Source organism: Pongo abelii, chromosome 12 (assembly GCF_028885655.2).
Source record: "Pongo abelii isolate AG06213 chromosome 12, NHGRI_mPonAbe1-v2.0_pri, whole genome shotgun sequence".
Taxonomy (NCBI): domain Eukaryota; kingdom Metazoa; phylum Chordata; class Mammalia; order Primates; family Hominidae; genus Pongo; species Pongo abelii.
In genome coordinates, this window is record NC_071997.2 from 22,926,135 (window position 1) to 22,948,852 (window position 22,718).

The 22,718-nt window shown below is 53.2% G+C and overlaps 2 protein-coding genes across 4 annotated transcripts; one reads left to right on the top strand and one right to left on the bottom strand.

Annotated features, from left to right (window-relative positions):
* Window positions 1-10,893, top strand: LOC129047444 (fumarylacetoacetate hydrolase domain-containing protein 2A). Of its 2 annotated transcripts, none has more exons than XM_054547808.2 (8): window positions 1-605; window positions 3,272-3,522; window positions 4,650-4,866; window positions 8,291-8,350; window positions 8,628-8,790; window positions 10,209-10,317; window positions 10,450-10,537; window positions 10,670-10,893. In XM_054547808.2, the coding sequence occupies exons 2-8, from the start codon at window positions 3,278-3,280 to the stop codon at window positions 10,730-10,732; spliced, it is 945 nt and encodes a 314-aa protein (XP_054403783.1). In that variant the 5' UTR covers window positions 1-605; window positions 3,272-3,277; the 3' UTR covers window positions 10,733-10,893. The 2 variants fall into 2 exon arrangements, with proteins under 2 accessions (XP_054403783.1, XP_054403784.1); XM_054547809.2 differs by lacking the exon at window positions 1-605 and adding an exon at window positions 2,659-3,121.
* A 121-nt stretch (window positions 10,894-11,014) lies between these two features.
* Window positions 11,015-21,498, bottom strand: LOC129047285 (glycerol-3-phosphate acyltransferase 2, mitochondrial-like). Of its 2 annotated transcripts, XM_063713508.1 has the most exons (19): window positions 21,346-21,498; window positions 21,083-21,196; window positions 20,310-20,383; window positions 19,797-19,901; window positions 19,459-19,587; window positions 17,023-17,122; window positions 16,450-16,583; window positions 16,038-16,137; window positions 15,728-15,940; window positions 15,229-15,351; window positions 14,976-15,058; window positions 14,532-14,650; window positions 13,816-13,886; window positions 13,472-13,712; window positions 13,234-13,382; window positions 12,968-13,045; window positions 12,025-12,090; window positions 11,552-11,784; window positions 11,015-11,335 (listed from the first exon to the last, which is right to left on the bottom strand). In XM_063713508.1, the coding sequence occupies exons 1-18, from the start codon at window positions 21,406-21,408 to the stop codon at window positions 11,725-11,727; spliced, it is 2,022 nt and encodes a 673-aa protein (XP_063569578.1). In that variant the 5' UTR covers window positions 21,409-21,498; the 3' UTR covers window positions 11,015-11,335; window positions 11,552-11,724. The 2 variants fall into 2 exon arrangements, 1 of the variants encoding a protein (XP_063569578.1); XR_010136245.1 differs by lacking the exons at window positions 11,015-11,335; window positions 12,968-13,045; window positions 13,234-13,382; ... (12 more) ...; window positions 21,083-21,196; window positions 21,346-21,498 and adding exons at window positions 12,171-12,269; window positions 12,352-12,485 and having other exon boundaries at window positions 11,735-11,784; window positions 12,025-12,088.
* Window positions 21,499-22,718: the final 1,220 nt, after the last annotated feature.

Genomic DNA, 22,718 nt, shown 5'->3' on the forward strand with positions numbered 1-22,718 from the left:
ACTCACCGCCTGTGTCATCCTGGGAAAACAGCTCTGGCCCCAGGTTCTCCATAAGTAAAACAGGGGCAGTCATCCCTCCCCTCCTCAACGACATACGTCAGAATCAGAAGCCACAAATCATTCTCTGCCACCCAGCACGCTGCCTTGGTCTCCTAGACCACTTTCCCCAACAAAGGGAACGGCGCCAGGCCCAGAACAGGGCCGAGACCGGATGAGGCCAGCGAAGCGCCCAGGGACAAACCTTCGGGCAGCGCCCACTCTCGGGCTCGGGCAATTGCAGGGTCCCTCCGAGAGCGAGCGTCTCCAGAGAACGCGGCCGGCGCCTGGCTGTGCCCGGAGCCTGAAGACCCCCCCGGAGCCGCCCGCCCCGCACTGGGCCCGCCCCTTCGGGATTGGCGCCCTGCTAGGGGCGGTTGCCTGTGACGTCACCGGACGCGCCCGCTTCTCGCTCGGGTGATCAGGCCGAGTGGCCCTGGGTTCGCCGCTGCTGCATTTTCCCCGGCTGGCTGCGGTCACTGGTGTCAGTGCTCAAGCGCCCGCCGCCCTTGACCTTCGGCCCCGCGAGCCCTAACCCTACAGCGCAGGAAGATCGGCCGCCGCGCCAGGTAGGACGAGGCTGCCTGGGTCTAGGCCAGAAGGGTGTCCGTGGCGCGGGTCTCTCGCGGAGCGCAGAACTAGTACCGGATCCCCAGCCGCTTCTGACCACACAGACGGGGCGGACCTGTGTGAACACTGTCGGGGCCGGAGCTGGGCATATGGGGAAACTGGGGGACCGGCACGGGTTCCAGGCGAGTGGACGGTGGGATGGGATCCGACGTGCACACCCACGTTTCAGGCTACTGTTTCCACCTCACGTCGCCGCCCCTTTGCTTATGGACTCTTGCAGAGTTGGATTGAGCTCGGGCTGTGTGACATAGTGGTAGTTGCAGAAGCCCCAGGGCCACTTTCTGACTAGTACCTTGGGCACCTGACGTCATCCCTTTGAGTCTCAGTGTCCTCTTCTGTAAAGGGAGGGCGCTCTACCTGAGGGGATTGCTGTAAGGTTGGAATGAACCTGCATGTGTGTGTCAGGTGGGAAGGGAACAGTCAGTGGGGCCTGGGGTTCTCTTGGAGAGCTGGTAACCAGCCTCGTCCCTGAGGCAACAGCCAGAGGGCGCCTGTAGTTTCCCCACGCATGGCTGTTAGCAGTTACGGCCTCCGGAAGATCTCCTGTGGGAGGTCCCTACTTCTCACTACAATCTTTAGGGCCTTTGGAGGATTTCCTATGGAAGGTCCCCACTTCTCACCACAACATTCTGTTAAAATGTCCTTGGTAGGAAAATGGGGGCTGAAGCTAGATTTTCTTGCTTGCATTACAAGCTTCTGAACCAAGGACTTCAATGTCACTTGGACTTGGATTCACATCCCAGCTCCTTCCCCTCCTAGCTTTAGGACTGTGTAACCTTGGGCAAATCCCTTAACCGCTTTAAGCCTTAACTGTTTCATCTGTAAAATGGGACTAACAGTACCTACCTTCCACAATTGTCAAGAATTAAATCAGACATTGTAGGTAGAGCACTTAATAGTTGGCATTCAGTGGCAGCAGTTACTGTTATGTTAGCGTGTGGAGTGTCTGAGTGTGTGCACTTTGGCTCGAACAGCCTTTTGACAGTGGCACAGTTGGTGCTTGTGTAAGACAGCAGGGCAGGGAAGTCAAAGCCCTCGGTTTTCTAGTCAAACTGGCGGGCCACAACAGTGGTGACCTAAGTGTAATGAGTCTTTAACTGAACAAGGCAGGTTGAATCATCCAGGTGAGGATCAAGAGTCTGGGGCTCAGCTGCCTCCACATTTTTGGGCATAGAAGGCTGTACAATACAAACAGCCTTTGTTGTAAGAGCAAGGAACCATTCAGGGAAGGCACCATGTCATAAGGAATAGAGGCCAGACATGGATTAAGAACAAAACAAGAGAATAGTGTTTGTCTTTAAGTGGAGCCTTGGACTCAAAACAGGATCTGAGCCCTGAGGATTTTTTTTTTTTTTTTTTTTAATTGAGATGGATTCTTGGTCTGTCACCCAGGTTGGAGTGCACTGGAGCGATCTCAGCTCACTGCAACCTCCATCCCCTGGGTTCAAGTGATTCTCGTGTCTCAGCCTCCCTAGTAGCTGGGATTACAGGTGCCTGCCACCACACTCGGTGAATTTTTTGTATTTTTAGTGGAGATGGGGTTTCACCACGTTGGCCAGGCTGGTCTTGAACTCCTGACCTCAAGTGATCCACCCACCTCGACCTCCCAAATTGTTAGGGATATCATGCGTGAGCCACTACAACTGGCCCTTGTGGAAAGGCACAGCCATGTCTCCTGAAGTTAACAAGCACTAAGCTTTCCCAAGTAGTGAAATGTCAAGCCCCTGCTCTGTCATTTATTTGTTCATTCAGCAGAAAGTCACTGAGAGCCTTCTGTGCACCAGGCACAGTGCTGGGCAGTGAAAGAGACAGACATGTGCCCTGGACCCAGGGAGATGACAAGTGATGGCTGTCAGGCCCAGATTCTGCTGTTTGTCTGCAGCCTCTTCCCTCAGGCAACTTGTTCTCTATCAGGAGAAACAAAATAATTATTATCTGGAGAGGCAGGTGGGGGCGCTGCTCCTAGAAGACTGGGACAGCCTGGCAGAGGTTCTAGCTTGATCATGTGAGCAGTGGAAACCATTTTAAGTAGGAGGTTAACAGGACCAAAATAGCATTTAAAAAATTGCTTATGGCCGCTATGAAGCCAGTTTCACCAGCATCACGTGCCCATGCTGGGCTGCCACCCAGCTAATTCCTGGTCCTGCTCATTTAGCCCAGCTCAGCTCATATCACTTCCTCAAGAAACTAGACAAGGGTAGGTCCCCTGACCATCTTCACAGCACTAGTCCTAATAGCTGAATCTTACATCACTTGTTAACATCTGTGGCCTGTGCAGGGAGAATGGCAGGGCTGAGTTTCACCTACATTGTTTCCCCAATACCTACAGTAGATCCAAGCACAGTGGGAACTTTCAGAAAGCACTGGTTGAAGGAACCCTGGAATCCCTGGGACTTACTGCGTAGCATCTAGTAGTTGCTCCTCTAGAAAAGTTTCACCTTATGAAGTATAGCAGGTAAAATACAAGCCTGGACCACTTCCCATGTGGTATGCAGGGAACGGTTGATGGGGCAAAGAGCCTTGGGCTATAGCCCTAGGACTTTCAGGGATCCTGATGATGGCTCTGGGATCCTCCATCTCCTGGATCCTGCGTTTTTCTCTGCAGGCTCTGATGCTGGTGTCTGGTAGAAGAAGGTTACTCACAGCTCTGCTGCAGGCTCAGAAGTGGCCCTTTCAACCCTCCAGAGACATGAGACTAGTGCAGTTCCAGGCACCCCACCTGGTGGGGCCTCACTTGGGCCTGGAGACAGGGAATGGTGGAGGGGTTATCAACCTCAGTGCCTTTGACCCCACACTCCCGAAGACAATGACGCAGTTCCTAGAGCAGGGAGAGGCCACCCTCTCAGTGGCAAGAAGGTAAGTAAGTGGGCAGCATCACCCTGATGCAGCTGCCCTGGTCCCCCCGCACCCTCCCGCTGCATTGCTGTTTAGCTCTTTTGCAAGGGAGCAGAGTAACCCCACCTTTCCTTTTCTCCCATTCTCTTAAAAGATCCTTAGAAATCTTATATAATAACATCTTCAGTTTTCAGAGGAGAAAACTGAGACCTAGGGGAGGTGATTAACAATTTCAAGTCCATACATTTGGTGCTGGAACCAGGACTCTATATGTCATCACACTGCCTCCTCTGGGAATGAAATCCTGGACTGACTGATGGGTCTGGGCCCAGGGGTCCTAAAAGGCATCTTATGCAGCTGGGGGAGTGATATAGACTCCCAGCTCCTACAAGGAGAGAGGACTGCAAGGAGGTTTTCTATAAGACAGTTGGTTCCTGGGTTTGGACTAGATTACGTGAGAGTGCCCTGAAGCCTGGACCCCTATAGAATCTGGTCTAAGGGCTGATGAACAATAAATTAAAAATACTTTAAGATGTCATTTTCATCTATTAAAATGGAAAAAAAATACAAGTGTTTCACAGCCCACAGTATTAACAGTATGTTCCCATATTGCCATATTCTGCAAAGATTGGAAACCTCCATGTCCCTCATTAGGGACTTGGGTATATCTCTATAGAGCAGTAATATGCAGCCACAAGAAATAAAGAGGACACTCTCTATGTATTGTTACATATTGTTAAGGAGAGATCTCCAAAATCAGTTGTTTTTTTAAAAGATGTAAATAGTGTGCTAGCATTTGCATACAAAAGGGTGGGAGAAGAATATCCACAGAGTAGCTGCGAAGAGCCAGGGGAACGGGGTAACCAGAAGGGGAAAGGGAGACCTTTCCATGTATTCCAGTTTGTATCTTTTACATGGACATGAGTTACCTAAGGGGGAGAGGAAATCAACACTGGATAAATAAAAGCCCTGCTCTGATAGCAAAGGACAGTAGTCAGTGATTTTCACACTGACTGTGATGGTTGATAGAGCTAGAAAATAGATTTCAAAAAGCAAAACCTGTAGCTGCTGCAGGATCTGCCCAGCCTGCCCGGGATTGCCCACCTGTTCCCAGCCAGACCTGCTCTGACCTGCTCTGGTCTCTACAGAGCCTTGGCTGCCCAGTTGCCAGTCCTACCACGGTCGGAGGTAACCTTCCTGGCTCCAGTCACACGGCCAGATAAGGTGGTGTGTGTGGGCATGAATTATGTGGACCACTGCAAAGAACAGAACGTGCCCGTGCCCAAGGAGCCCATCATCTTCAGCAAGTTTGCCAGCTCCATCGTGGGGCCCTATGATGAGGTGGTCCTCCCACCACAGAGCCAGGTCAGTGTCTCCCCACTGCCCTCCCTAGTCACTGGGCCCATCACAAGGGCGTTCTGAGCTCAGTATTGAGCCTACTGGAGCCACCTCTTGCTCAATAGTGCATCCAACAGAAACTCTACGGGACTATACAGACAGTAATAACACTGGCCTTGGAAAAAAAAGTTAATGTACATGTTTTCCTGATTACAAAAGCAATACACCTTCACTGTAGATAATAAAATAGAGATAAACATTTAAAGATTACGTCACCCATAATCCCACTGCCCATGGCTGGGAATATTAATGTTTTTCTGTCTACCTTCCCAGTGTTTCTCCACTCCTGTATATGTTTATACTGTACATATACTTACCTTTTACTAAAGACTCCATCAGGAGCATTTTTTCATGCCATTAAGTATTCTCCCTGACATATTTTAGGTTACCACGGAGTTTGTTATGTAGATTAGTTTATTCCTGAGTACCTTACTGCTGGATACTGTTTCTAGTTTTTGGCTTCTATAAATAAATGTTGCAATAAACATCCTTATGTAGAAAAGGCTTTGCATGTCCATTAATACATTATTATTTCCTTTGAATAAACTCTTTGGAATTTAAATATGTCAGAGTATAGGCAGTATTTCAAAACTTTTGAAAAATTCTGCCAATTGGCCTTTTAAAAAATTGTAAAGGCAACTTACACATCCGCCAATAGTGTATATACCCTTACTAACACTGGTTACTTTTCCTCTCAGATTTTTATTTGAGAAATGTCTTGGAAATTATAGAAAAGCTGAAATAATACAGCGAGCGCTCAGATAACTTTTCCACCTGGTTTCATTGTAAACATTTGGCCATATATCCTTTCTCCCTTGTCTTCTCCCTGCCCTACCTCCACATGGCAAACATACACTTTTTTTTTTTTTTTTTTTTTTTTTGCAGGGTATGGGGTGGAAGGGACCTTTTAAAACACATTGGAAATATTAAGACAATTTAGTCATAAAAACTTAAATAGGCATCTTCTAAGAATAAGGACAATGGTTTGCATGACCATCCCACTATTATCACAACCAAGAAAATTAACTTGAATAATATTTAATATGAAATCCAACTGCCCCAATTCCCAATCAGAAGTACTGCTGACTTCCCCAAAGATGACTTCTAATTTGGTTACTTCGTTTGTTGCTCCATGATCAACCAAGGCCACACACTGTATTCAGTTATATCTCTTTAGTGGTTTCAATCTAGGACAGGGTTCCATAGACTTTTTCTTAAAGGGCTGTATTAGTCTGTTTTCATGCTGCTGATGAAGACATATCCGAGACTGGGCAATTTACAAAAAAAAAAGAGGTTTAATTGGACTTACAGTTCCACGTGGCTAGGGAAGCCTCACAATCATGGCAGAAGGCAAGGAGGAGCAAGTCACATCTTACGTGGATAGCAGCAGGCAGAAAAGAGCTTGTGCGGAGAAACTCCCGTTTTTAAAACCATCAGTTCTCCTGCGACCCATTCACTATCATGAGAACAGCACGGGAAAGACCTGCCCCCCATGATTCAGTCATCTCCCACCGGGTCCCTCCCATAGCACGTTAGAATTATGGGAGCTACAAGTTGAGATTTGGGTGGGGACACAGAGCTAAACCATATCAAGGGCCAATTAGTAAATATTAGGCTTTGAGTGTCATATGGTCTCTTTTGCAACAATTCAACTCTGCTGTTATAGTGTGAAAACCACGATATAGAAATGAATGATGGGTTTCCAATCAAAGTTAATTATAGCAGACGGTGAGCTGGCCATAGTTTGCCAACTCCTGCTCTCAAACAATCCCCCCTGCCCTTTCCTTGAAGAATCCAGTTGTCTCATAGCATGTTTCACATCCTGGGTTTGTCTGGTTGTTTCTTCATGATTAGTGTCAGGGTAAGCATTTTTATCAAGAGATCTACAAAGCAGATATTATACATTTCCCATCGCATCCCACTGGGAGGCTCATGTCAGTGGTCCCAAAATTTGACCACTTGGTTTAGCTGACGTTAACTAGGTCTCTCCATTGTGAAGATGCATTTCCATTTTTGTAATTAATAAGCAATCTATGGGTGGTAGTTTGAGATCACATAACTATCTTATTGCCCCATAGCATCTCCAGGGATCCTGTGGTCATCCTGACTGAATCTATTATTGCATTGGGGGTTAGAGAACAATGACCTTTTTTTTTTTTTTGAGACAGAGTCTCACTCTGTTGTGCAGATTGGAGTGCACTGGCATAATTTCAGCACACTGCAACCTCTGCCTCCTGGGTTCAAGTGATTCTCCTGCCTCAGCCTCCCGAGTAGCTGGGATTATAGGCGTGTACCACCACACCTGGCTAATTTTTGTATGTTTAGTAGAGACGGGGCTTCATCATGTTGGCTAGGCTGGTCTTGAACTCCTCACCTCAGGTGATCCACCTGCCTTGGCCTCCCACAGTGCTGGGATTACAGGCGTGACCCACCACTCCCAGACAAGATCAATGACTTCTCAATCATGCCTTTTGTTTTTATTGGTTGGCATTCTTCTATGAAGAAAAGCTGCCTCCCTCCTTTTTATTCCTGTGTCTTCAATATCACTGTGAATTCTGTTTTTACTCAATTGGTTGTAATTCATCATTTACATTCTTTAGGTGACCTCAGTTTGGCCAGTGAGGGGCCTTCAAGTTGGCTCCATTCCCATCACTTTTAGTATATCCTAGCTTTCTGGCCAAAATGTTCTAGGCTTATCACGTACTGTCTGTCTTGGAACTGGAATTAGCCGTTTCCCCAAGGAACCCAGTGCTCCTTAGTGTGGAGTGGTATTAGAGACCAACATCTGGATGTCGGGTGTACTTACACCAACTCTGGTTATTATTAGGAAGAGCCACCAATTTTAAAGGCCAAATTATATCTATTTTATAGTGTATTTTATGGATTGTGGGAGAGGCTGAGCATTTTTTCATGTTTTGTGGCCATGTCCGTTACCTTTTTGTGAATTGCTCACTCAGGTCCTTTGTGGGATGTCAATCTTTCTCTTACTAAAGTGAGTTAACAGATTAAAACACTCAGAATAGTGCCTCACACACAGTAAGGTTACATATTGCTAGGGGATATTACTTCATATTTATCCTTTGTTAAAAGTATCCAGAGTGACTTTTAAACTCAGTGTCCTGGACACGTGTTGCTCTTCTGCAGTCACAGTGGTGTGGGGACCTGTGCCTGCATCCCATGATGCTGTCTGCCACTGCCCAAAATATATGGGTCTACAAGTCACACCTCCCTTGTTGTTCACTGGGCTCTGGTTCGTGGTGATGGCAAACATGGGCTGGCAGCGAAGCCATACTGACAAAGGCTGAGGCCCTTCAGCACGGTGTGCAGCCTCTCAGCGTGGACAGTGGGCCCTGAAGCCACTGCAGCTCACTGTTCCTCTCCCACCCTATAGGAGGTAGACTGGGAAGTGGAGCTGGCCGTGGTCATTGGAAAGAAAGGCAAGCACATCAAGGTGAGGTGGAAAGGGTGGGCTCCCAGGCCACAGTGCAGCAGAGGCCCCAGCTCCTGCCTCTCCTAGTTCTGACCTCGCTCACCAACACACGGTGCCAGCTGTCCCTGACACTAGGAAGCAGTCAGCCTCCTTGCTCCTTGACACTGCCTTTCCCTTCACCCACCTTTAGCTGGCTCTGGCTACTAACATGGGATAACAGCTTAGAGATCCCTTGCCATAGGTGTTGGTGTCACTCGTGATCTAACCTCCTGTATGGCCAAATCCCCTGCCCCCATAGGCCACAGATGCCATGGCCCACGTGGCCGGCTTCACTGTGGCTCATGACGTGAGTGCTCGTGACTGGCAAATGAGACGTAATGGGAAACAATGGCTGCTGGGAAAAACCTTCGACACCTTCTGCCCTCTGGGCCCTGCCTTGGTGACCAAGGACAGTGTAGCAGGTAGGTCCCTGGTCCCTGCCCCCTTGTACCTACCATTGCACAGATGAACAGTGCTTCAGGGAGGAGCGTGGGTTCAGGCACACGTGGCACCTGCCCTCCCTGGCCGCCCTTTCACTGCTGACTCCATACAGGGCAAGTCTCTTATCCTCAGCCACCAGTTCTCCCATGGGCTTCCTTCCCAAGCCCCCTAGAAGGAACACAACTGCAGAGGATGTGAAACTGCATGCCTGAAGTAAATTACAAAGAGGACTGAGCTGATGGGTGGATCCAGCTTCCTGTGGCTGCCACCATCTGAAACAATCTAAGTTGAGCATCATGGAGCATAGCTATCCCAAGGCCCAGGCATTTTCCGCACTACAGATGAAAGCCAGTGTGACTCACCCAGCCACTGTGGAAACACAACAGCATTGACCACACACAGTCAGGATACCGCACCAGGATGGGGCCAGTGCGCCAGAGGGCAGAGCGCAGCCTCTTAACACACAGCCACCCACAACTGTGGCAGAGGTGGGCAGTGTTCATGTGGGCCAGCCATGCCAGGATACCAAAGACCCCAGTGCCTCACAGCACCCCTTGCAGAGTCCTCAGCAAAGTTAAATTGTGTTTCAGCTGCTCTACTTAAGGGGGGTAGAACACTAAAACCACCACCAACAGTTAAAAGTGCTGGTTATCCAGGATGTTCTTACAGTAATCCATCCCCTGCAAGCGGCCGGTACACGAGGCTTCTCTGTCCCGGCTAGAACCATTGCCTCACTGCTTCATAGATGCTGAGTCTTTTTTTTTTTTTTTGGCATGGTCTTACTGTGTCACCCAGGCTAGAGTGCAGTGGCCCAATCCCAGCTCACTGAAGCCTCATCCTCCTGGGTTCAAGCAGTCCTCCCGCCTCAGCCTCCTGAGTAGCTGGGACTACAGGCACACACCACCACACGTGGCTAATGTTTTTATTATTTTTTGTAGAGACAAGCACGCACAACGTTACCCAGGCTGGTTTTGAACTCCTGAGCTTAATCAGTTGTCGCCTGCCTTGGCCTCCCAAAGTGCTGTGATTACAGGCATGAGCCACCACGCTTGGCCCTGCCGAGTTGATCTACAGGTGTCATCCTATGCTGTAGACAGATGCCCTTATTTTTTTTCAAGGCAAAAACCCTAGCCATTTTTCTCTCCCCCTTCAGAGTCTGGAACATCCTCTCAACCCATCCCTGTAACTACTGCCTGGTGCTCTTGGTGGGGATGCGGGGAGGCCTGAGAAGGCCAATGTCTATACAGAAAGTTCTAACATAGAGCACTGAGTCAATGTGGGCACTTTAAAGCCCTTTCACCTGCCAAGTCACAAAGTCCCCCTACAATTGTGTTTGTAAAATATTGGGGGGTTTGAGGGGGAAAAGGGATAACTCCAAGGTACCATCTTTGCATTTCAGATCCACACAACTTAAAGATCTGCTGCCGAGTGAACGGGGAAGTGGTCCAGAGCAGCAACACCAACCAGATGGTATTCAAGACAGAGGACCTGATAGCCTGGCTCTCCCAGTGAGTGACAGGGGCTGTCCTGCCAGCCCTGCTCCACCTGCCACACGTGGAGGCTGACCTGAGCCCTCCACCTTTGGCTGTGGCCACCTCAGCCAGCCCCTGGTCTCACCGGGTCCTTTTGCTTTGCTCCAGGTTTGTCACCTTTTACCCAGGGGATGTCATCCTGACTGGGACCCCCCCGGGTGTCGGTGTATTCAGGAAACCTCCTGTCTTTCTCAAGGTAGGTTAGCGAAAAGCAAAGAGAGCAAGGGCCCCAAAGGCCTGGCAGGCTTGGCTCAGACTTGAGAAGTACAGGCTTGTGTACGTGTGTCTGACAGAAGGGCTGACACTCTCATGGCCTGCTCTGTTGCAGAAGGGGGATGAAGTCCAGTGTGAGATTGAAGAACTAGGTGTCATCATCAACAAGGTGGTGTGATGGCTCCTGCACAAGCCCTGCACATAGGATGGGGGCATCTGCTCCCACTCAGCCTAGCCCAGGGAAAGGCCCAGTGACAGGTGTGGGCAGGTGCCAGCCCTTCTCGGTAGAAGGGAGAAGGACAGAGCTCTCTTCAATAAATTCGTTGGGTCAAAGCAGCAGCTTGGCTTCTGCTGTTTGTCTTCTTTTAGGCTTTGTTTCATGGGACAAGTTGGGGCATTTCGTGGGACTGGGGAAGAAGAGAGCAAATACACACACATAACGCCAAAAAGATGCTTCTGGGCTTGGGAAAAGACAACTCGTCTGGTCCCCTTGTTTATCACATCAAAGGAGGGAGAAAGCAAGAGATGGCAAGGGACAATCAAGCCTCAATGATTATATTTATAGACCAGCTAAGGGTTTGCAGCCTCCTCTCCATCTTCTGGCTCTAGGACACAGCTGTGTTCTGGGGCTGAGAAGTCTCGGCACAGGCTCCTCCTCACAGTTCTAGCTACAAATGAACTGCCAGATGAACTGTTCTAGTTTTTCCTGATTGTCCCGGCTGGCAAAAGTAGGGGACAGGTGGAGCCTGGGGTCTGCAGGGCTCGGCGTCTGCTGCAGAACCTGGGCCATGGAAGATGGGCCGTGAGTGTGCTCACCACAGGGACTGTGTCCACATGGCCCAGGGGCCAGGCCTGTCCCCCAGAAACCTGCCTTGAGACCTCTGGCCCCTTAGATCTCAGTGTTTGAGTGCAAATGCTGCCGCAAAGTAGCCCCAATACCCCACCTAGAAGGATGAGCCAGTGATTTGGGAGACCAAGAGGCAGGAAACCATCCCACCTTCTCCAGCCCATCACCACGTCTGTTGCTGGAAGACACCAAGTAAATCCCAGGGTCTTAATGAGGCACCATCAGGCCAGCCCTGGGGAGTGATGGGGACATAGCTGGGCTTCCCTGAGCCACTCTATTGGGGTGGGAGCAGGGGGACAGGAAGATGGTGACACTGGTTCCTCTCACCTCCATGTCTCTGAAGGTCCAGATAGCACTGATGGCGAGCTTTGGGTCCGCATACTCTGGAGAGAAGAGAGAAGTGAAGGCTCTAGGTAGGGAGGACAGGGAGCCACTGGGCACAGGCTTCTCTCCTCTTGTTTAAAGAAGCCCAGGGAGGGATAGAGCTCAGACTGGACAGAAGACCCTCTGTACTCTGCAGCCCGCCTTCCTAGAGTTGGGTTGTCACCGTCCGGCAGGGGGCAGGAGCCACCAGCAAACACACCCCTGCCTCCAGGAGCCTGGGCTGACTGGTTGGGACTCACCGAGGATCCCTTCTTCCTGGGCGGTGGCCTGCAGGAACTGGAACAGCTGCTCTGTGTAGCCCGACTGCAGAAGAGAGAAGACCTAGACCTGGCGCCCAGCACAGACAGAGCCTACCTCGAGGACTGCAAGGGAACAAGGGTCTCACCAGTATCAAGGCGGCAGCCTGTGCAAAGGCCTTGAGCAACGGGCTAAGCAGGCGGCAGAGGAAGAGAAAGAAGTCTGGGCAGTGTGACTGCTGGCTGAGCTAGAGGGGACAGGCCGGGGTGAGTGCAGCTCCCCACCGCCTCCCTACCACCTCCCTCCAGGGGCAGCTTCTTGAAACACACCCTGAAGTACCGGCCCTCAGCCTCTTCGAAGTCATCACTGTCACTATCAGTAAAGTCCCCACTCGGTTTCCACAGCAGCTTTCTGCTCAATTGCTGTCGCCCTGTGTCACAGGCTGGCCGGGAGCCTGGGGTCTAGGGGCTGTGGAGCCATTGTTCTCTGACAAGCTGGCCAGGGATCAACCCTACACCCCCAGACCAGGTACATGCAGGTGAAACCACTAAAAGCAGACCTAGAGACCCAAGAGGATGGCCAGAGCCATGCCCCAGCACCTGCTGGGCCAACTTGCAGAGTGAGAGGAAGTGAATTCCCACCCTCAAGGGCAGTAGCCCTGTGGCCGAGAAATGTGGGGAGCAGAAGGTGTGCAGAGAACCTCAGAGGCACACATGTCCAGTGCTGTCCAGAGAGACACACACAGAATGGGGGCATAGGTGGCCATATCCCAAGGCACAGGGAGCAGAGGTGTGAGCTAGGCTTCCCCGCTGCAAGGCCAGGGGCTGCCCACCCCCACAGCACACACAGGGCAGAGGAGGAGCCTGGGGCAGCTGGCACTCAGGGTGGGAGGCTGGAGGAGGCCAGGCTCCAGGCAAGGATCTTGTCTCCAACTGCCCTGCCTACCTCCTCAGCAACCAGGAGCCCGCACTGGATGAGCCGGTCCAGCACCTCCTGACAGTGGCAGTAGGAAGACTGGCAGGGCTGGGAGAAAAAGGCACCCATGTGGCCTCAGGAGAGCCAGGCACATGGGCAGGGGCCTAGCCAAAGCCTGGGTAAGGCCAGACCTAGCACCCAGGAGGTTTCAGAGGTAGGGCATGGGCAGGGATGGGCCATTCCTACCACCAAGAGGGGAAGGCCTAGGACCAAGTGGGCTGTAGGGGAGGCCTGACCTTTAGCAGCAGCAGGTCTTGCGGCAGCAGGTGCATCAGCAGCAGGATCTGGCAGTACAGCTCATTCTGGCTCAGCAGCAATATGCCCTGCAGCTCCCAGGGCCCCTGGGGCGGCACTCTGCCTGCCAGCAGCCCCCGCACTGCACAGGCTGGGGAAGGAGGGTCCATTATGAGGAAGGAGCTGTTCCCTTCACCACTGCACACACATCCCACCTACCCCGTGCACCTCAAGACTCACTGCCCACAGCCTCGCTCAGGAAGACGGGCAGCAGCTCAGCACTCAGCCGTGCCAGGTGCATGAGGCCTGGGCCAGGCCGCGGCACCACCAGCAAGTCGCCCTGGCGGATGCACAGCAGGGCCACGTGCGCCCGCAGCAGGCTCAGTGAGTGCTGCAGCAGGCTCCGCAGCTGCCCAGAGAAGCCTACATCAAAGCCACGCAACAGTATCTCCTCCGTCAGCCAGGAGAACTCCCCCAGGAGCTGCGACAGGAACACACCCTGGGTGGGCAGAGCAGGGCTGAGCAGCAGGGCCACACATCCCCACCCCCCACCACCCAGGTCCCCACCACATTGCACCCCCTACCTTCTGGTGCTTGACTAGCAGCAGTGTTGCCATGATGGCCGTGCTCATCACCGCAGAGCTCCCCACACTGGCTGGAGTGGGGCGGGGGGTGGAGATGCTGGTCAGGTTGAGGCCCAGCAGCCTGGTCCCTCCATTATCTGGCAAGTCTTCCTAGCCACACATCCCAACTCCACCGCAGGGATGAGGAACGTACGCCCGGAGCAGTGGTGTTTATCACACACAGGCTGAGAGCCAGGCCAGGAGCTGGGGACCTTTCCCTGGATCTCATCGTAGGGCCCACACATCAACCCACAGCCTCTACGAGAGGGGCACTGAAGAAGATACACATGGATCTCCCTATAAGGGCCCTCTGCGGAGGTGCTATGCTAAGCCCCTTACACGTATCATTCCATTCAGTTAACACCATCCCCCTGCAAAGCTAAGGAGACTCCTCCGCTCAGAAGGCAGGGCTGGCTGTGGCCTTGGGGAAGCAGCTGCAGCCTCCTGGCCTCAGGCCACCATCTTTGTGCATGCACTTAGCTGCTCCCTCATGACGGCCCTGGCTGCCTGCTCCTCCTGTAGGAGGAGGGTTCCATTCTTCTTCAGATGTCCCCGAGGTACCACAGAGGGCCTCAGGTGCAGACACTCACTTGGAATGGAGAACCCTGGTGACTGGCTGACCCCGAGAGAGGGGACGGTTCAGTGACCCACCCGCAAAGGATCTGGTTCACCCTCACCACTCAGGACATGACAGCTCAGTCTCCTGACCAGGAGCTGGTCCTCTTCCTTGAGGGCCAGGAGAGGCCCAGTTATGGGGGTCCACTCCTGCTCCTTCTCAGTGTCTGGGACAGCAGTACTGAGATAGAGACACAGATGACAGGATGAAGGGTCCAAACACATAAACAGCTGTGGGAATGCCTAGAGCTTTCTAAAAGGTGAGGGTGTTTCCCCCTCCCAGCACCAGGACAGAGGATGGCTTCTATAACCCCCAGTCCCATCCAGGCCTCTGTGCCATATCCCACACTCAGACTGTTGGCAAGGCGAGTGCCTGGAACTATTCTAGATGACCCCAGGATATTTGGTGAGGGAGGGCTGTTAGTGTGTGTATATGGGGGATATATAAGCTGGTGCTGAAGGGCTGCTTGCCTTGCCCCTGAGACCCCACCCTCCCATGCCCCTACCATTGGCCCAGCACGATGGGCTGCAGTAGCTGCTCCAGGGTCTGCCTGCCGCCCCAGCAGCTTCTGGCACTGACGATGTATTCCTGCCCAGGACAAGCCTCTTAGGTGGCCTGCTCGGGCCCACCAGGAAACTTGCACACAGCCCACTGGAAGTAGGCAAAGCTATCCCTGCAGTGGCTTGGAGGGCCAGGCTCCCAAGAGGCCCAGGACAGACACCCCAGGTACTCCCAGCCTTCCCCAGCTGGCTCCATACCTGCAGGGAAAAGGGCTGAGCTAGGTGCACCCGGGAGCAGATCCGGCAGCTGCAGCCCCAGTGGCTCCACAGACTACGTAGGACAGCCAGAGCTCCTGTCCACAGCCCCAGGGGGGCCGAGGCCTGCAAGGCGGAGAGGATAAGTATACTCGCTCTTGGGCGGACATCAGGGCTGCCCACCCATCCTGGTCTCCAGAGGTATCCTCTGGTCCCACCCTGCTCAGTTTTATCTCAGGCCCAAACTGGTGTGTGACCTTGTCCCAAGCTCCTCTTTTCTTATCCATGACACAGGAAAATCCCTCCCTATCAAAGTCTTCAGAGGATGAAATGAGATGACGGTAATGGCCTTGGCAGGTGCTGCCAGATTATTGTAAGGACGATTCCTTTGTGCCCCCGCAGCCCTAAGTGGGGCTCAGCCACAGGACACAATATTGTGCCTCCTGTCTGGAGCTGGTGTCCACCTAGGGGACCAAGGGGCTGGAGGGTCTCACATTCTCACATGGTCTGTGTCACACGGTGCATCTGGAACCAGGTCATAGGTGACGGCCACTGGTACCAGCAGAGCATCTGGGACGATGCCCACCTGGACTGCCTGCACCACAAACCCCACCCAAGCCTGCCCCAGGGCTGACAGCCGTAGCCCCAGAGCCCCAAGAGGTTCCTCCAGGAAGATGAGCAGGGGCTGCCCACTAACCAACAGCTGCTCTATGACCTGGAATAGGAGGGGTCAGAGGGGCTGTTAAGGCCAGAGCAGAAACAGACCCCTGTCCCCTTAGCCTGGCCCATACGTAACCACTGGGGGCACTCACCGCCTGGACCACAGCCCTTGCAAGGAGCCCCTCAGAGTTGTCCAGGGAGAGGTTGGCCTCTGGGGGCAGGAAAAGTCCCCCAAGCTTCCTCAGCAGAGCTCTGTGGGACATAGGGAAGAGCCTGATAAGGAAAGGGGCTCTGGAGATGCAAATGAATAAGGGGCTAGTGAGAGTCTCAGCTCCTCCACGGCCAGCCTGTGTCCTACTTGAATACCCTGAGGTGAAGCCATGGCCCTAGGCCCTGTGGCTGACACTTCCATCTAAGCCCCACAGGCTAGATTGCTGTATGGCTCGGAGCAGAGAGGCCCCTAAGAGGGCCTTTAGCAGGGAGCTGCTGCCAACACACCCCAATACACACCCCGCCCCAGCCTGCGACTTCTCCCATGTATGTCTAGAGGCAAAAGGTTTTTACCTGAGGGCAGGGGAGCAGGCGCGGGATTCCCAGGCCACACGGAGCACACCCAGGCCCTGGGAGAGCAGCAAAAAGGGCAGTAGGATCCCGTCCAGGAGGGTTTTGTGAGTAGAGAGGAGGACAAGCGGCGAGCCCTGCTCCGGGGAGAGCCAGAGGGAAGTGCCAACCTGCCCCACCCTGAGGACACAGGCAGCCAAAGACCCAGGGCAGCCCCAGAGGGAGGGACGGTTCAGCTGCAGAGTTCTTCCTCTGAGCACATTTCCCAAAAGCAAAGGAGCCTTTAGACAACTTTTAAGGTAATTGCACTGACGCACTGACGTAATGGTTGTTGAGACCATGATGGAAAGACGTTAGAGGAAGCCCCGCGGGAGCAGGGCCGTGAGACATAAAGGGAAGGTCGGCAAAGAGCAGGGGATTTTTCCCACCAGCTGATGGGGACTGGACTGCTGTATGGCTGGGAGCAGAGAGGCCAGGAAGCAGGACCAGTTGGGGACTGCTCCCGACTTAAGGGCTTGGTCCAGCCTCTGCTCTTCTGCTCCCACCATCCCCATCCCAATGGAGGGCGGGCCTTACTGCCTGGGCGGCCTTCTGGACCATCTTCATTTGACCCTTGTGGAGCTGCACATTCAGGAAGAGGCAGTTCAGGAACCGCAGCAGCGCCCAGCTGAACAGCCTGGGGAGGGACACCAGGCCTGAGGTGCGGCAAGGAGTGACGCTCGGCCCGTGGCACTTGGAGGGCCGCCCAGTGCTCCTTAGGGCAGGCCCCACCACTATCCTCATTTTACAGAAGAGGAAAGTGAGACTCAGGGAAGCTACAGAACTGCTTCCTGGTAGTGAACGCTAAGAAGTAGCGGTGCTGGGACTGGAAGTTCTGACACCAGAGTTCATGCCCACCAGACGCTGATACTCTCCCACAACCTCATGGTGCAGCTGCCTCACATCAGAATCAGAGCATATGCCTCAATTTACCCTAAAGGAGACTAGAGGACCAAGCCTCTCTCCAGGCAGAACCCAGCCTGGTCTTCGCAACCTGCCAGGAAAGGTGAAATAAAAAGGAAGGATTAGTGATAGAAGAAGGAAAGGGGATAACTGCAGGGGCAAAATCCCTGGTGGGCAGGTGGGTGGGGTTGTCCCTCCAGCCCAACGGGAGGACCAGCTCTATTTATTTTTTAGGACAGGGTCTTGGTCTGTTGCCCAGGCTGAAGTGCAATGGCACAAACTTGGCTCACTACAACCTCTGCCTCCTGGGCTCAAGCGATCCTCCCACCTCGGCCTCTCAAGTACCTAGGACCACAGGCACACAACACTGTACCCGGCTAATTTTTGGAGAGACAAATTTGCCCTGGCTGGTCTATGTTGCCCAGGCTGGTCTTCAGCTCTTGGGTGATCCACCCCGCTCAGCCTCCCAAAGTGCTGGGATTACAGATGTAAGCCACCGCACCAGCATGGGACCAGCTTTAAGTGAGGACAGACACATAGCTGTAGTAGCAGGGAAATGTGGCGGATAAGCAGCAAGTCCCCATGTGATGGCTTTTCTCTTTCTGTGAAGCATGAGATGGGGAATCAGTTGACAGTGGATAAGTCTAAGAAGGAGCAGGCTGCGTGGGAGCCCTGGAGAGTGCCATGTGTCCCTGTGACATTTTCACTTAGCAAGGAAACCAGTCCACTGGTGTGTGTTTCTCTGGCAAGGCTGGGCTGCTCAGGTGCAAAGAGAAGGTAGACAGTGGGGGGTCATGCCCATGACTCCCTCAAAAGAGCATTATTAGCACCCTGAGCCTGCAATCTCTGCTAGGCTTGGAGGGAGGGAAACACAGAAAGGGAGGCTGATGGCTGATGTCAAGGTAGGCAGATCAAGGGACTAGAAATCTTGACAAAGTCAAGGGATTGTCACAGCAGAGGGCTGGTCAAGGTCACCAACAACCTCTACTTTCTGTCCTTGCTTAGTTGACCACTCAGCACATTCAAGACAGCTGAGCTTGACACATGCTGCCCCAAGCCCACCTGCACTCAGGGACTCATTCACCTCCTTGGCTTTAAACACCATCTGTATGCTAAAGCTTCGCAGTGTCTCTGGCCCCAACCTCTCTTCTGAGCTCCAGGCTCCTACATGCAGCTGCCTCCTCAGTGTCTCCACAAGCATGTCAGGTACCAAAAGTCTCTCTGTCCAAACTACCTTTTTGGGCCAAATCACTTCTCCCAAAGCTTGTTCTCTGTCCATACCATCAGAAAGTAGGCTAGAAATGGAGCTGTCCTGTAACTTCTCCTACTTCCCTCACTGCCCCTGTTCCCACCGTCCAATCCCTCAGTGAGTCCTGTTAATATCACCGCGACCTCTCAATCCACTTTTCAACCTCTACTGTCCACCATGATCTCTCACCTGGATTAACAAAACAGCCTTCCAGATGCCCTTCTGGTCTCCACTCTTCACCCCAATTCATGATGTCGTCACTTCCCACTTAAAACCTTGCAACTGGTTTTCACTGCACTTGCAGATCCAGTCCAAACTTGCACGGCCTTACATGATTTGATCCCTTCCGCCTCTCGATTTCACCTCCCACAGCTCTCGACCCCTCACTTGCTGGCTTCCAATCACGTCAGCTTCTTGGGCAAACCTAGTCCTTTCCTGCCCAGGGCCAAAGCTCAGGCTATTCCCTCTAGCAAGACTGTTCCCCTCATTCTTGTACCCCCAAGGCTGGCTCCTTTTCTTCCTCTTGGCTCTGGCTTACAGTCTCTTTGTCCCCTTCCTGGTATTCTGTCTCAGCCCTGTTCCTTCCTCCTTGCAGCCACGCATATCTCTGTTTACCCCTCCATTTCCCTGGAACAGTGTGCTGCATCTAACAGAAGCTCAGACCTGTGCTGGGAAAATGTGCGGATGGGAGGCGGTGGTGAAGGCAGGCTACGGCCCACTCTGGTAAACACTATCCAGCACTTCCCCAAGCCCGGCCAACACCCACTCTCCAGAAGGACAGAGTCCCCAGCCCAAGGGTGAGTGCCCCTCAGCACAGTTACCTGACCAGGAAGGAACAGGGTGGGGCCTGGGTGTGACCCAGGATGCTCTGTACCTCCTTCTTCACAAGGTCGGGCACCTGGCCTTCCCCAGCGCCTCCTGCGACCCTCCCTGAGAGGAGGTTCTGTACCCTGTGAGGGGGTTGGAAGGAGTGGTATGAGGCTGCAGCAGGGCACGGCCTCCAGTCTTCACCCTCCTCCTTAAGGAAGCGTCCAAGGCAAAGCTCATATTCTAGAAGCCTTGCCCCAGCCACCCCTCTCAAACACCCCTACCTAGTGTCATTGTCATCCCATTCAGGATCCCAGAAATGCCAGCCAGACCTCACTCCCTGCTTCCTCACCTGGTGCTTTCCATGATCTTCTGTGGGGCATCCTGGCAGGGGGGGATGTGCTGCTCCAGGGACCACAGGAAATAGCAGAGCCTCCGAACCAGCCAGCCCCAAAACCTGGGCACAGCTCCCAGAGCAGGAGGGAAGATCCTTCAGAGAGGGCCCACCTCCACTAGGACTCACAGAAGGCTATTCAATCAGAAAGGGACCACACTCCAGACCCATGTACTAGGAACACCTGAGCAGGACTACCTGTCCATCTGTGCCCCATTCCCACCCCTCACCCTGTTGAGTCAGGTACAGGTTCACAGCCTGAAACACAGTGGGCAATCCATACATGCTCACAGAAGGAACTGCAAGAGAGCTCCAAGTCTGCCCCTCCCTGCAGGCTTGTGTATGGAACAGAGGACGGGGCCCTTCTTTCTCTATCAGAGGAAGAAAATGGCACCAAAAAGCAGGGCCCCAGCAGCCCCGCACCCAAGGGTCCCTGTCCCCAAGCCTGCTCCAGTCCATAGCTCTGACTACCTCGTGTTCTCCTCCTTCACCAGGATCACATTGCAGAAGCCTAGGTCCGTTATGCTTCTGTGGAAGAGGGACTCCTGCAAGAGAGGGGGAGAGACAGCATGTCCTGGGGGGCCTTTGCAACCTGGGAAAGAGACACCCCTGTACTGCTCCTCTGGCTCTGCCTGGTGGCCTGCTAAGTCTTCCAGGAGAAAAGATTACAGCACAGTATTTCACAAAAGATGTTTGACCCCAGATCCTAGGCTGGCTCAGGAAAAAGGGGCCCATGCTCAAAACTGAAGTGCTGTATCCTGTACAGAATCACCCTCTTTCAGAGTGGCATATGAAAGTCTCCAGGAAGTTATCTTCTCAACAGCAGCGAAGACGCAGCCCGGGTCTCCATGAGAAATCTGGGCCCCCTCACCACCATCACATGACACAAACCAAAAAAGAGGTCTTCAAGCATGCGCTGAGTGCTGGGGAAGTCTGAGTGGGTGATTTCCACAAAACTGAACAACAAAACTGACACAGACATGATGAGAACCCAGCCCTCTGGGCACACCCTACCACCACTTAGGCCCCTCCGTACTTCTCCCACCCAACTCTCCCAGGCCTGGGAACAAGCCACCGCCCAACCATACAACCAATACCAGTGCATCCATTCCCCTGAAAGACAGAAGCAGAGGCATGGGGCAGGGAAGAGCCAAGCTTGCAGGGACATAAAGGAAGCAGCTTCCCAGAGCTTCGGCTCCCAGAACCAAGCTTCCTGCTTGGGGCCTGGCCCTACCATCACTCACCCAGCTCTTGGGGGTGCAGGTCTGGCAACAGCGACCCACAAAGGGGCGATACTTCCCCAGGAATGGAGTGACAGCCTCCAGCTTCATCCCAAGGCCTGAGGACCACAGGCTAGTCTGGAAAGGGCGATGAGGAGAGATGAGAGACTCAAAGTCCTTGGCAGGAGAGAGGGAAAGATGGAGCAATGGAGGCTCTAGGAGTGAGGGGCACAGCAGAAGGGGAGGCAGGGCACAGGGGATTTGAGGAATGGGAGGAGCCACACTACCTCTCGGCCACTGGGGCTGCTCCTTGGCTGAGTTTGGCATCTGCCTTCCAACATGGTGGCCATGAGAGCCTAGAAGAACCAGTCACCTCTGGCACTCTCCTTCCCCCACAGAAACCTGAGCCAGGGAAAGGTGCAAGGATGGAGCCATAAGAATCTGAGCCATAATCCAGGGCCTCCTGCGGTAACTGCAACCCCCCATCACAGGACAGACAGACATCACTTAGGCCATCAGTGGTGAGGAGAACCTAGGCTGGAAACTAGGGGCTGGCTCAGATCAAGGCCCTGCCCCACACCCAACTGGTCCCACAAAGGAGCCAGCTGTCCTCAAAAGGTCTCACAGTATCCAGGTCCAGGCCGTCCTCAGGCCAACATGACGGGGATCGGTTTTCTTAGCATCCACACCCAACCTGCTATCTCCCAGCACAGATGGGGGCTGTACCGGAGATGCTGATCCCTTCTATGCAGAGAGAAAGAACAAGGGCTGGATTGGCAGGAAGGAGGCACGAGACTGCCAAGGAGGAAGAAGACTATCGCCATGAGGCCACCAGGTCCTACTTAGCTGCCCTTCCCCTCCCCACCAGGAGATAGCCCTGTAACCACCCAAACATTATGGGAATGTGGGCTGGCTAATAGAAGAGGGACAACTGGGCATCAGAACACAGAGGCCTACTCACAAGCAATGAGCATCTAGTTGGGGACAAGATAGATTTTTCCACAATCACTCCCTTCTCACATTAACGTTCTCCACAGAAGACGCCACTTGTATCTCCTCAGCCCCTCCTTCCCACCACAATGTTTCCCTGAACTAACAAGTATCTATGTTCCTTCAAACAGCACTGAACGCCTCCTGGCTCAAACACTCAAAGCCCCTCTTCCCTATTTCCCAGCATGACCCTGATGAGTGGGCTGGTCTAATCATGTTTCCCCATCCCCACCACACTTTGATCAGGCCCATCTAGGAGCCTCTCCCTTCCCAGCCACCCACCCAATTCTGCCCAGGGTTCTAAGTCCACGATGCTTCTGGAACACCCTCTAAGCCCTCCCTCTCCTCCGTGGGATCCCCAGGCCAAGCCTGCGGGGCAAGAAGCCATACGAAGCCCTCCTCCAGGGCTATGGTTTCATCTCCGTACGTGGTCAGAGTGTCCTGAGGGCAGGGGCTCATCTCTGTATGTCCAGCAGTCCACCTGGTGTGCAAGAGGGAACCAGGAAGAGCCAGCTGACCCACGATAACTTCCTCCCAAGAATTCTCCAGGCGCGTTCCTCCTTTCCCCAGTCAGCTCGGTTTCCAGCCATGAAGCCAAGCAGTAATGGGATCAGGATCCCTGCAGTGCCCAGGGTCTGGGGGGCCACGGGAGGCTCATCCCAAAGGCACT